We start from the raw sequence: 14,870 nt of genomic DNA, 5'->3' as shown, positions 1-14,870 counted from the left end.
AGCTGAAGTCAGTTCAGTGTTGATTCAGTTCCATTGTAAAGATCATCAATTATTACATTTTTCATTTCATCTATAAAGCAGTTCTGCAGAAAACAGTGATGTCATCAGTTCAGTTCTCATCCAATAGTGTCAGTGCAGTCAAATCAGTAATATTGCTGAGTATTAAAGGGTTAGTTCACCCAAAAATGAAATTCTGTCAGTAATTACTCTCCCTCATGTTGTTCCAACCCCATAAGACTTTCGTTCATCTTCAGAACACAAATTAAGATATTTTTGATGAAATCTGAGAGCTGGATCACTCCTTCATAGGCTTCATAAGGTAATCGAAACTTGCCGGCCCAGAAAAGTTAGTAAAGACATTAAAATAGTCCAAGTGACTACAGTGGCTCAACCTTAAGTTTATCAAGCGACGAGAATACTTTTTGTGCGAAAAAAAATAAAAAAATAACGACTTTATTCAACTATTCATTTTCTTCCGTGTGTTCCTCTGAGTGAGTTCACGAGAGCGATATCTGCGTCATCATCTCAGTTCTCGCGCATGCGTCGTATTACTCTCGTGAACTCACTCAGAGGCCCACACGCAAGAAAATGAAGAGTTGAATAAAGTAGTTATTTTATTTATTTTTTTGCGCACAGAAAGTATTCTCGTCGCTTGATAAACTTAAGGTTGAGCTAACTTTTCTGGACCAGCAGAATGAAATTACCTAGCAGCCTATGGAGGAGTGATCCAGCTCTGAGATTTAATCAAAAATATCTTAATTTGTGTTCCGAAGATGAACGAAAGTCTTACGGGGTTGGAACAGCATGAGGGTGAGTAATTACTGACAGAATTTTCATTTTTGGATGAACTAACCCTTTAATGTGTCCCCAGCTAAGCAAGCCAGAGGCGACAGTGGCAAAGAACCCAAACTCCATCAGTGACAGAATAGAGAAAAATAACCTTGGCAGAACCCAGGCTCAGTCGGGGAGCCAGTTCTTCTCTGGTCAATGGTGTGATCATGATCCAGGCTGCATCACAAGTCAGAAATCCGATTATGGATCAGTAGCATTTAAATATTTTTTCCAGTTCCTTTTGCTTGAAGACCAGATTCGTCACGCCGGTATGGAGATGAAGCTGGTCTGGTCGGCTGACTACGATAACCTCGGGATAAACAGAGGGACCAATATTAGTGTAGATACCATTCTTCTTACGATGTTACAAGTACATCGGGTATTATGGGAAGTGTTCCCAGCTCTGGCTGACCTAATTCATGCAGCCTCACAATCCTTTATCAGATATGAATTATAGAAATGTGATAATGTGTTATGTGTATGCCAGGTTAAAGAGATGTGTTTTTAGTCTAGATTTAAATTGACAGAGTGTGTCTGCTCTCCGAACAAGGCTAGGAAGACTGTTGCAGAGTTTGGGTGCTAAATAGGAAAAGGATCTACAGCCTGCGGTTGATTCTGATATTCTATGTATCAACTGGCCAGAATTTTGAGATCATCTTTCTGCCAGAAGAACAATAGGCCTACTGACATGTAAACTAAGGTAAATAGTTCAGTGCTGTCAAATATACAGTAGCTAACAACTGTTATATCATGTTTTTTATCATTAGTGACCTGGACAGATACAGTATTTTATAGAAACATGTAACTATCCATCTCAGACCGCTAAATAGGACAAATGAGAGTCAATGGGAAACTAAGCGATATGATTCTTGGAAATCTGGAGGGCTTCTAGGTCAGTTCAAAAAGTTTGAGTAAATACACCTCTCACTCGATGACTGCAACAAAAAGCTTATTTCAAACCAACAAATCTGAACATAGGAGGAACTTTAGAGTGACTTCACTTTCTCACAATTTTCCAGACAACAATAAAAACTGATTCTCAAAAGTCTAATCATCTCCAAAGGCTGGATCTGGAACAATGTTTGTTTTATGGTGTACAGTATGGTAGAGCTGCATCCTTTCACTCGATATTAACTATGAGGTTAAGCCTTGTTGTATCATTCATCAGTGACATTTCAAATCAATCAAGACTGAAAGAAAACAACAACAAGAAAGTAGAACAAGTAGAACCGAACGAAACTGGTATTAGATGCTTTCATAAAGAGTTCACCTCTCATCCTCACCTCTCATCTAAAACAAACTCACATGTACACAGACCTTGGTCTTGTGGGTCTTGGTCCACAGATCAATGCTCTTTAAAGGGACTCTCTTCAAAGGATCCACACTGGAAAACAAGCTCTGAGTGATAAACATGCTCCGTCCCAAAAATACATGTCATCTGAGAAGAATGTTACACTCAAAAAAATGAACTAGGAAGGTTGTGCACTTTACATAATATATTTATATTTAGTTTACTTATAATAATTGTGTTTGTTGACTTGAAATGTTTCTTTCTATTAAGGTCCACGTAATTATGTCTCAACTTAACAGTACAAAATCCTAACATGTTGTCTAAACACAAACCATTTATGTTAAGTAAAAAATTCTTACATCCAGAGGGTGCGACGCCATCTGCCATTTTGCCCTAACTTAATTTGATTGTGTTCTGCTTAATATGTAAAATTTAAGTTTACTTAATCCGTTTGTGTTGGATTACATGAATGATTTGTGTTGCATTAACTGAAACTGGGTGGTGCTTGTTAGTTCCCAGCATGCTTTGCATATGGTTGAATTAAGAGAGAATAAATGTTAAAATTAAGTGTTATTTTATGTTTTTTTGAGAAAATGAGAAAAGGGGAAGACTTGATAGTGTGTAATTGTGTTTAATGTTCAATTACATTGGAATTTTGTTTGGCTGTGGACTGATTTGACTACTTTTAATTGCTTTGGTTGAAGGAGCATGTAAATCTTAGCATTTAAAATGCTTATATGTGCTACTGCTAGCAAATAGCTAGCTATAGTCTATCAATTTAAATATGTGTCACTAAAAAAAGATGTATTTACGTTAATAAAACGTAAGTACATTAAATTGGAATAACAGAATTGCATAATGCTGAAATAAAGCAAGTTAATCATGTGGAAATCCTTTCCATGATTTTTTTTATGTTCATTCAAAGAGTTATTTTTTTGAGTGTACGTGTGCTTATTTGAATTCATTTATAGGAGTCTGGTGTGTTATCAATTATTAGATAAAAGGATGTTTATATTAAATAATATATATATATTTAATACAAATATATTTTCATAATGACATATCCCAATAACATTTGTCTTTGTGTGTGTGTGTGTGTGTGTGTGTGTGTGTGTGTGTGTGTGTGTGTACCTGTTTTTCTATCCCAGTGGGGACTTCAACCTGAATGCACACAGACTCATGGGGACTCATGTTACAGTGGGGACCTAAATAGAGGCTTATAAATCATATAGAATTAGTTTTTTTGGAAATGTAAAAATGCAGGAAGTTTTCTGTGATGGGTAGGTTTAGGGGTTGGGTTAGTGTAAGGAGATAGAATATACTGTTTGTACCGAATAAAAACCATTACGTCTATGGAGAGTCCCCACAAAGATAGTGAACCAGCCGCGCGCGTGTGTGTGTGTGTGTGTCCTGACTACAATGATTCAATTAAAAAACACTGGGGAAATATGTGTGAGTTTGTAAGGGCTGCATAACAACAAGTCAAGACAAGCGGTTTGTTACAGAACCCAAGAGACCCAAGAGAAACGTGTCTAAACTATAAATCGGAACATCAGGAACAAAACTTTTTGAATGTCAAGGGAAATCAATCATTCCTAATGTATGAACTTTTATTGGAATTTCAGGAGCATGCATAAGTTGATGTTTTAACATCTAATGACAATTTCAGGAGCATGCATAAGTTGATGTTTTAACATCTAATGACAATTTCAGGTATAAGTACAGGGATATAATATGAATTACATAATAATGTACATTATAATATTTGAGCAAATGTGATTCTATAATGAATCATAAAAGCAGACACACAAATGCACACACATAAGAAACACTAGCAACAGTAGCATCATCTCTGACTAAGCTCTGAATCACACAGTCAGATACTGAACTCTTTGATTCAGTGAGGGTCACGATGATGCCAGACATGAGAGACCAAAAACAAGTAATGACTCAGGCTAAAGACTGTTGTGTGCCGCTGTCACGACCCCTCTCAACACAGCATGAGTGTTATTGTACCGCACAGCACAGACACACTCCCACTCCACCACACTGACCAGACGAGGGGGCAACACCAACTGTACAGGGATTCAATCATTAATGCATTTGCTTTGACTTTGAGAGTAACTTAATCTCAAATACAATGTAATTATTTTACATAGAAGAAATTAAGCAGATACAGTAAAATATTACAATAATGAGAATTTATGCTAAAAAAAAGTGCTGAATTATGACCAATTGAATTCTGAACTCTAAAGTGGTCTTTCAAGTCCAATTAAAGATACAATGTGGTTCAAAAGTGTACTTCAATAAAAAACAATTTTAGTTTAGTTTTTTTTTCTTAATATATATAAATCAGACTAAATCAACCAAAACTGATCAATCTTAAGCATTCTTTTTGATGTTGCATTACATTTAAATGAATGCACTCCTTCAAAATCTAAAAAATTACATTTTAAATTTGAGATTTTCAATGTGGACTTGACTTATATTTCTAAGCGGACACTGCTGACCTCTAGTGCTTGACATCAGCATAACTGCTGAAAACCATCACAGAAATAAATTCCATTTGCCATAAGATTTCACAGATCTTTTTTTCTCCTTTTTTTAACAGTGTGAGTTGATTTCCCTGAAAAGTGTAAACACTTCAAGCAAATGTCAAAGTATTTGAGGGCATTTCAGATCTTAACAATCAACCATCCACATTTGGATCAACAGAGTCAAGTCCACTAAAAAGCTCTGAGTGAGTTTTGAAAGAAGATATTACAGAATAATCAAGATATGCTTGCTAAAATAGGAAAATGTAGATTCAGACAGCCCAGAAACTCCTTCAAACTAGAGTGATGGATTGTGACTGCTGGTACTCCATCATGGCTGTCCTCTAGCCTCAAACACAGAGGCTGCTGGATCCAGTGAAGGCACGAGGTCAAAGGTCGCTCCTCCAGACACCTTCACCCACCACCACACCTCTCTCTTCAGAGCCATTCTCCTCACTCTCTCCCTGCTCACCACCCACTCCCTCAGCAACTGCATGTTCCACAGCACAAAGTGACAGGATGGCAAACAAAGCAGAGGAACTCCCAGCAAGCAAAGTGTCGCCACTAGGGGGCGCCCACTCAAATCAAGAACGCTGTAGATGTAGGGTTGACCAGACTGGTTGGTGCAGCCCATTAGCCAATAAACAACAACAAATATGACATAAAGGACTCCTCCCAGCACAGTGTAGAGGAGGTGGGAGAGATGAACGGGTGTAGAGGACAACAGCAGATCCACGGTGGTCTGGATGCTGTTGATGGCATGGATGTGGATGTTTGTGAAGGGGTCCTGGTTCGAGGTGTGGATTAGGGTCCAGTAGACAAAGGTGATGGTAAATGAAATGCCGCCTATCACAGAATGCAGGAGCCACTGCAGACAGAGAGATGCGACCGGAGGAGTGAGGAGGGTCTCATGCTCACTACTGTCTCCTACTGGAGGAAAGGACTCCATTAAAGCATTTGAACGCAGATGACATTTAGGCCTGGTTTCACAGACAGGGCTTATATTAAGTCAGGATTAGGCCTCGGTTTAATCATGACATCTAAGTAGCTTTTATAAACGGGCCTTAGAAAGAAAAAAAAAAACATTACTGGTGTGCATCTTGAGACAAAAAATGCCACTGACATATTTTAAGATCAATGCAATTTCCTTTCAGTTAAAACAACTGAACAATGCATTTTAGTCTGGGACAAGACTTAAGCCTTGTTTGTGAAACCAGGGGTTAATGCTTTATATTGTGATCTAATCAGGACTCAACAATACATTTTATTGTTTAATAAAGAATAAAGTAATTCTGTACAGTTCTTTTTTTTTTCTTGCTCTTTCGCTGGTTCCACCAAAAAGAATGATGTATTTTTATATTTGCAAGAAATAATATTTATATTTTTAATTAAATGTTAAGTTATCTTTAGTTTTTAGTTTTTTTAGGTTTTTTTTTTTTTTGAGAAAACATTTAATTGCAGCAATCTGAAACTTATACAGCTAATGTAACTCCCTGAATGCATAAACACAACTTTGCTGGAAAATGCATTGCAAAACATTAATAACAGTTTTGTAGTTTTTTAATACATTCTTGATGCTTTTGTTCCATGTGACTTTTATGCTGTATTTCCTGTTTCCTGTGACCGTTTGTAGTCCCTTTGTATTCCCTTGATTCTCTGGGTGTGTTTTGTTTCCCTTTGTTATCTTACAGCTTTCCTGTGTGTATATAAAGCCCAGTGTTTTAGTCAGTTGTTGTCTTTCTAAGGGTACGTTTAGACGACAACATTGTACTAAAAACAGGGGGAAAATGTCTTTGCATTTTTCGTGTACAGACGACAGCATTGTCAAAACGATCCCTGTTCACATGGATCCACGAAAACAACAAAAAATGCTGTATTATTCATGCCAGGCCAGTAGTTGGCGATGTCACTTTGTAAAGAAACACACAAAGCTTTCTGTAGTTTACAAGGAGATGATAATGGTATCGTTTTCAAAAACTTTAAAACCCATTTTCAACAGTTTGCGGTTTCAGGCCCCCAAAATGCTGTTGTCGTGTAAATGAACGGCCAGAAAGCATAAAAAGTTTCCCATTTCTAGTTAAAAACGGTCTTGTAAACGGCCGCTAAAGCTGGTGTGTTGGTGCTCTCAGTTCTGTTTTCCAGCGTTTTTGTTTTGTAGTTTCTCGAGTTATTTATATTCTCATAATAAACTCTTTAATAAATTAGGCCTGTTTATCCGTCCAGTGGCGGTTTCCGATAGGACAGGTGAAGGTATCTGCGTGTTACTGTCTTTCCGTGTGGCAAAGTAGGCTAATTTAATTCCATTAAAGCTTTTATCTGACTCCATTTTTTCACGACCTCGAATTTAGGTTAGATTGCCAACTGGTCATTTATATAATAGTTTAGCAATACATTTCATTGTTCTATTTAACTCTTTACTTTATATTTTACTTGTTCATTAGGAATCTATGTCGCTCAGAAAGTCTTGCGTCGGCTGTTTACGCAGATCTCACGATCACAAACTCGCCAGGCTGATTGATATGTGACCATAATGTGAGAGACACTCAACATTATGGACCAATCTCATTACAAATTGCCCTGAGCCTCTTGTTTCATTTCTTTATATAGACAGAAACTTCTTTCACATGGAAACATTTGCCAACAATGGGAATTTCCATTCAGTGTTTACACCTTTTGGGAGCAGGATGCCCTTTGCCTGGAAGACACACCCTCCTCTGTGTGCGTGTTCTCTCTAAACTCTTAAAAAAAACTTTATTACCTTTTGGTTGATTTCTGTGGAGAATGAGACCTTTGTACCAGTCGCACTGAGACATTTCAAATGATACCAAACATGTATAATACTGTATGATAATAATTCACATTAAACCATTTTTGGGTGAATTTTGGTTATCTCAGCATGAAGGAATGGGGGAAGAGGGAAAGAGATGATACAAAACAGATGGTTTTGTAAGACTGGAAAAACTGGAAGAAGTCTCTGAGAAAACAATGTGTAACCAGGTCTTAAAACGAAGTCTTGGCATAATAATCCCTTTCTTAAAGTTAATCGAGTCTTGAGATAAATGTTTTAAGTTAATTAATCAAAGTACATTTTCTATGTATAAAAAAAAAAAAAAAAAATGATGACAATGAATAAATAAGTGTTTGTTAAAAAGGTTGGTTTAAAAAAAACGCCATCTACAATAAGTGATCAAATGCATAAAAAGATAGAAAAAGAGCGATTTTCCCCCTGAAAAACTGTTCGCACTACAATTCCCATGCTCCCATGTGAGGAGCTGACCAATCACTGAGCTCCAAAGCTTCAGGCAATCGAGCTCCGCCTTCACTTCCTGTTAGCTACTTCCTGACTGAAAGACTGCATGGCTGTTTCGTTGCCTAGCTGAATTCCGAATCAATTACCATCCATAGGAGAGCGCGATCGGCAGATGGCTGCCGCTGATCAGACAGCCAATTTAGAGAGACCCCCTCATTGACTCAACGGTCAGGTTTTTTTGCCAGATTCATTCCAGTGATGCACATGGATCGGAAGTCACGCCCGACCTGGAGCTGAAGCCTTCCGGTTGGATTTGGATTGGATGTTCACACCCTGAAACCCCGAAAGATTCCCAGCGTACGTTGGGTGGCGAGCCACGGACCCACGAGCATAAGTCTATGCGCAGTCTCACTTTCCCTCCTTCACGGATTGTGTGGTAGGATCCACGAGCACTGGCATACTGATACTGTCACGACACTGATTCAACCAAAAAAGGGCCCCAACGAGCAATAAGACTATTTTTGGAACTGGGTTTTATTTCTTTTGTTTTAAGGGAAACTTATGCCGGCTTAATTATTTTCTTATTTCTTTATATACATTCTCTGAACTAAATTGTTACACTGTTTGTTATTGTTCCTGTTGTGAAACAAAGAGTGATCACAACAACGCAAATTACTGTTTTCTGTCTTTACTGATGTCAAACCACTGGCTCTTAAAGACTTAGCATCTTCTGTTACTGGTCCAAATACTGTTAAAGATAACTAATTACCTGTTACTCTGTTATTATACCGGAAAAAGGGTTACAAATGGAAAAGATATATATAGATATAGATAGATATTTATATACATATATATATGTGTGTGTGTGTGTGTGTGTGTGTATATATATATATATATATATAAATATAGCTGCGAGCAGCGATTACGGGCCCAAGCCGATGGCACCGCAACCCCGGTGCCTTTAGGTAACTGATGGATGGCGGTGCCGCCGGCTTTGGCCCTCCATCGCTGCTCGCAGCTATATTTATATATATATATATATATATATATATATATATATACAGTGCAATGCATAAGTGAATACACCCATGCTAAAGTTGACTAAAAAGAGGAATAAAAAATCATATTTTGGAAATTGAACTTAATGCCTTAATTTAAAAAATTAGGAAAAATCCAACCTTTAAGGACACCAATTTTCTTTGTGAATGAATAATGTATCATAAATAAATAAATGTTCTTCCTTAAAATACATGGTGCATAAGTGAGTACACCCCTATGTTAAATTCCCATAGAGGCAGGCAGATTTTTATTTTTAAGTATTTAAAAAATAAATAAATTAGGATACTATGCATCCTGATAAAGTTCCCTTGGCCTTTGGAATTAAAATAGCCCCACATCATCACATAGCCTTCACCATACCTAGAGATTGGCATGGGGTACTTTCCATAAGATCATCTCTCAATGCAAATCAAACTAGCTTTTAGGCTAACTGAAATAAAATCATGCCAATCTCTAGGTATGGTGAAGGCTATGTGATGATGTGGGGCTGTTTTAATTCCAAAGGCCAAGGGAACTTTATCAGTATGCATAGTATCCAAAAAAAAAACAAAAAAAAAAACTTAAAAATAAAAATCTGCCTGCCTCTATGGGAATTTAACATAGGGGTGTACTCACTTATGCACCATGTATTTTAAGGAAGAACATTTATTTATTTACGATACATTATTCATTCACAAAGAAAATTGGTGTCCTTAAAGGTTGGATTTTTCCTAATTTTTTAAATTAAGGCATTAAGTTCAATTTCCAAAATATGATTTTTTATTCCTCTTTTTAGTCAACTTTAGCATGGGTGTATTCACTTATGCATTGCACTGTATATATACACACACACACACACACACACACACACACACACACACACACACACACACACACACATATATATATATGTATGTATATAAATATCTATCTATATCTATCTATATCTATATATATATATATATATATATATATATATATACACACACACACACACACACACACACACATATATATACAGAAAGTATATAAGACAGAAATTATTACTTGTCTTTTACTTCTGATTTTATGATACACTCAAAATATTCCACAACAAATCCTTTAAATTTAATGTAAAAATAAAAACGAAAGTAAGCAGTGTTGGTCTCACGTAACCCTCTCATTAGAATCAAAATGTTTCAATATTTGCGATGTATTTGGATGCTAAACTATTAACCCCCTCACTTTTGTCAAAAGCATTTTGAAAGTGACACACTTCCTGCTACCAGTTGGTGGCGCTATAACTTTGACTCACAATAGTTACATCCATCTGATCGGCCTCTTACCACGAACACACTGCTGAAGTTTAATCAAGATCAGTTAATGTGTGCAGAAGTTATACCACTTCGTGTTTCTCTTTTCTCGCCATAAATTCATTTCCTCGCCACGACCAAACCATTCGAGATATCAAAAATCAGTCCGCAATTTAGCATCCTCAATGTCTTGACTTCATGCGGACCAAGTTTGGAGGCGATTGGATGAATTCTCTAGGAAGAGGACATCAAATTCCACAGCATGCGTTTTTCAAACAACCCATAATAGCTGACTTCCTGTTGGGCTGGCGTAAAACTTGACCAGGGAAAGTTGTTCGGCCCGATGAGATCTATATGTGTACCGAGTTTCATATTAATTCATGCAAGCCTGTTTGATATATGGACCAAGTTTTCAGACCTTGTTCAAGGTGGCGCTGTTGAGCCCCCCTGCCACGCCCGTTTCTAAAACTTTTCACATGTCTACTGGCTAATAAGTGTTATGTGTCTGTCGAGTTTCATCCAATTTGAAGCATGCTAAGAGTCTCAAAAACATCCGAAAAGAATATTAAAGTTTGATGCGTTGCCACGGCAACAGAATCTAAGATATCAATAATCCTTCCACAGGTCTACATCTGCCGTGTGTCTACATTATACACATAAAATTTGAAGCAAATCGGGTAAAAATAAGAAAGTGACTTCAAAGCATTTTGAAAGTGACACACTTCCTGTTGCCAGTTGGTGGCGCTATAACTTTGACTCACAATAGTCACATCCATGTGATCGGCCTCTTACAACGAACACACTGCGGAAGTTTCATCAAGATCAGATAATGTATGCAGAAGTTATAACACACTTCCTGTGTCCCATTATTCGCCATAAATTCGTTTTCTCGTCACGGCCAAACCGTTCGAGATATCAAAAATCTGTTCGCAAGAATTCATCCTCAATGTCTTAACTTCATTCACACCGAGTTTGGTGGCGATCGGATGAATTCCCTAGGAGGAGTATTTCACATTCCATTGTATGCGTTTTCCAAACAACGTATAATAACCGACTTCCTGTTGGGCTTTTGTAAAACTTAGAGCACGAAAGTTGTTCGGCCCGATGAAATCTATATGTGTACTGAGTTTCATATTATTACATGCAAGCGTGTTTGATATATGGACCAAGATTTCGGACCCCATTCCAGGGGGCGCTGTCGAGCCCCCCTGCCACGCCCGGGTACTAGCTTCAGCCCGGCCCTGATGGCCGCGGGTTCTGACCTGTGTGCAAAGTTTCAAGAGTTTTTGAGCATGTTAAGGGCCCTAAAAGTGGCAAAAAGGCACAAAAAAAAAAAAAAAAAAATCCTTACGGAAACAATAGGGCCTTCGCCCTTTCAGGGCTTGGGCCCTAATTAACATTTGAACTCTGTCTTGTGAGGTTAGCATCACCATTTGAAATGCCTCTGAGTTCGCCAGCGTAACAGCTTTTAACGGCTCACATATACGTAATTTAAGTTGAGCCCTATTAATATAGTGATATATAGTGTGTTCAGATGCTTCATGGGGTCATTGTGCGTTTCTCAGATCAATTGGGTATCAGTGCGGTGCATTGTGCAACAACATTACCTCTTTTCATTCTGAGAGAGGAGCATCTGACCTTCAAGAAAGCCCAGGCCAGATTACAGAAAGCAACCAGATAGTAGATCACCATGAGACAGTATGAGATATGGCTGATATAAATTAGGAATTTAGATGTGTTGAAGAGAAGAACCATGTAGATCAACCAGCTGACGGTGTAGACCAGCATAAAACCTCTGTACAGAAGCCATATCAGTGGAGGAATATCCCACTGGAAACAAGAGACAAGTTATTTCAGCCTCACATTTCACTTCTCATTATAATGGATTTTTGAAGTTGACGTTTAATACACGTATGCATTCAATGTCTTCAGCATCATTGCATTGCTGATAGATCCAACATGGTTTCTAACTCCAGGCTAGTTATTTATGTTCTTTAGCTGATCCAAGCTGGTCTAGAAGGCTGGAAGATCTCCTTGGACCAGCAGCAAACCATCTACCATTTTGCAAAACCTTTGTATAAACTAAATATGACTTCATCGTTGGTTCAGTGACAAACTCACCCGTGGCTGAAGCAAAAGCTCTGGTTTAGAAGTGAGAAGGTGGAGTTTGTGAACTTTGAACTCCTCCCTCCAGATGTGTGTCCAACTAGCACCCATGACTGTCGCCAATAAACAGAAACATACCTCTGAATCACTTCAGTGCCTCTGCTTACTTGGAATTCAGTTTATTTGATTAGAAAGCAAAACCTTTCTGCACATTCTGTCTGCATTAGTTGGTATTTTAAAAAGACTTTCACTTCAAATACAAACCAGTCTTTCTGGTCTGAAGTAATGATGTAATTGTCAAACAATTAAAAATAATAGGCTTACTTGCATCAATTTCAGTAAACGTTTGAGTTTCATGCAACACAGATACTAAGGAATGAATAACGTACGATGATTCTGACTAACCTTCGCAACAATGCATCCACTGTGAACAGCTACTATGATGCTTCATTCACCACAAACAGAAATCTGAGGCTGGAAAAGAGGTATACACACTGATATGCAGATGCATCACGTGTCCCGCAGGGGGACAGACCCTGCACAGCTTGTCTGGGAGACATTTTAATGAAATAACTGGAGATGAAAACCGCAAGAGTGAACATGTGAATCTCTTATTCATCCCAACAAGATTAACACTGAGTCTATGAGATGTTGCTGAATGTCAAAATGACATTGCAAAAAAGGGTTACACTTTATTTTACATTTTAAGGTGTTCTTGTTACAGTGTAATTTTACATTTCCAACTGATTAACAATAATTAACAATGTATACAATGCACTTACTATAGGGTGTTTTACGGTGTGTACTTTACTCTTAACACCTTTTACCTATTTATTTATTATTCTCAGGTAAGGTAAAGAAAGTCAAATCTGACCTAAACCGTAAGCATTCAAAAGGTACTTACAATTTGGTCAGAAGACTCCTCTGTGGTATGTTCTCATTAAAAGTCTTCCAGCATCATAAATCTCAGAAGGCAGATTTTGTAATCAATTAAATTTCTTTTAATTGGTTACTTTTCTTTTTATAATAAACAAAAATATAAAGGCAAATAGAACTTCATCGTTTAAGTATAAAATACAATAATCACGTTTTGAATCAAAAGTGTAGTAAGCTCTGGGCTTCTTATCTTCTGCTTGGGGTTTCTTGTCCTCAGCTCTGGGCTTCTAGGCGTCGGGGGCTCTGGCGTATCAGTATCCCCAGAGGAAGTCAGTTCATCCGTCTATTATACTCCTGTTGTTTTTAACAGGCGTTAGGTTGACACTCCTCCAAAGTTTCCCAGATCCTTCTCCAGGCATGTGCAAGCGGTCCACCTCTTCATGTCCTGAACTACAGTAAACTCAACTAAGATGGCTGAGTTCATTTACAGTTCTAGGAGTCTAGCGCACACACATAATCACACTTTTCTGCTCCTCTTAACATGGGTTGGCACAGTCAAATATACATACAAAACCAATTACTGTACATCTATGCCAAAACAATATAAGCCATATTTTACAAACAAAATAAATAATAACATTGAATGCAATGCATTATATCCAATACATTGGCTAAATATGTGTAACAATAAAGGCATCTATAATAAACAAGGAGGCAGGTAATTGCATTTTCTTGATATTATACAACACATGCAATTATCCTGACTCTTTATCCTTCATTTTCATAATTGTAGCATAAACTTTGTTCACTTCATTAAACTTTACCAATAATTTGGACATTTGTCCATAATTCTTAAATAGATTGGTTTGCTAGAGTTCATGCAATATTTCACCCAGTTTTGTTTTCTGGTTCCCATAACAGAAATAATCAATTATATTTCTTTTGTAATTGTATTAAAATTATTTATTTATCAAGGGGCAAAACTTTGTGCTCTGCTTGTTTATCATATATTAGGCCAATTTAGATCTCAAAAAGAATCCATTACTTAAAGCACCCGGTCTTCCCTAGGAGTCGCAGCTCCTCCCCTAGCCCAGCTAGGGGATGCGCTTCCAGGTGAAACGTGGAAACGTGAGCCACATATCCTGGGATCTTTAGGGCACAAAGTCAGTATCTGGGGTATGATGGGTTTTCTTGCCCAAACTACAAGTTTAAACATCCCCCTTGGTTTGAACCAGTCTAGAAATTTCTTCAATATTCAAACAGTGCACAAGGTTTCTTTTTTATTATTGCTTGTAAACGTCCAGTTCCAAACCTCTGGGTCAAATATTTTCAAGCATCTCATTTTCTCATTCAAATATCTTACACCAAATCCAGTAATCATTTCTCAGATATCATAACTGTAACATCAAATATAACAAACCCTTTTGTAGTAATTGTTGCATAAACATATCACATCCTACAATTATTTAATTATGGTTACATTTCATACATTTACTATAATCAGAACAATCCAGTAATTAAACCTTTGTATCCAGAGTAATCCTTCTAATGTTTCCCTTAATTTCTGACAACACTATATATGTTTAAACATAAATTATATAAGTCAATAAATCAATGTGTTCCTTGTTATACATAAGGTTCCCATTGTAAAG

At 37.3% G+C, this 14,870-nt stretch overlaps 1 protein-coding gene across 6 annotated transcripts; it reads right to left on the bottom strand.

The window, feature by feature from the left end:
• Positions 1-3,692: 3,692 nt before the first annotated feature.
• LOC311092703 (protein rolling stone) lies at positions 3,693-13,675 on the bottom strand. Of its 6 annotated transcripts, none has more exons than XM_084129636.1 (5): positions 13,247-13,675; positions 12,748-12,816; positions 12,358-12,455; positions 11,844-12,066; positions 3,693-5,583 (listed from the first exon to the last, which is right to left on the bottom strand). In XM_084129636.1, exons 2-5 carry the CDS (start codon positions 12,791-12,793, stop codon positions 4,988-4,990), a joined length of 963 nt encoding a protein of 320 aa, XP_083985762.1. In that variant the 5' UTR covers positions 12,794-12,816; positions 13,247-13,675; the 3' UTR covers positions 3,693-4,987. The 6 variants fall into 6 exon arrangements, with proteins under 6 accessions (XP_083985762.1, XP_083985764.1, XP_083985763.1 ...); XM_084129638.1 differs by having other exon boundaries at positions 13,430-13,675; XM_084129637.1 differs by having other exon boundaries at positions 12,748-12,891; positions 13,247-13,507.
• Between the last annotated feature and the right edge of the window lie 1,195 nt (positions 13,676-14,870).

Source organism: Abramis brama, assembly GCF_963993115.1.
Source record: "Abramis brama genome assembly, chromosome: 11".
In the NCBI taxonomy this organism is placed as follows: Eukaryota; Metazoa; Chordata; class Actinopteri; order Cypriniformes; family Leuciscidae; genus Abramis; species Abramis brama.
The sequence above is the reverse complement of the archived record's forward strand: the minus strand, read 5'-3'. Positions and strand labels throughout refer to the sequence as shown.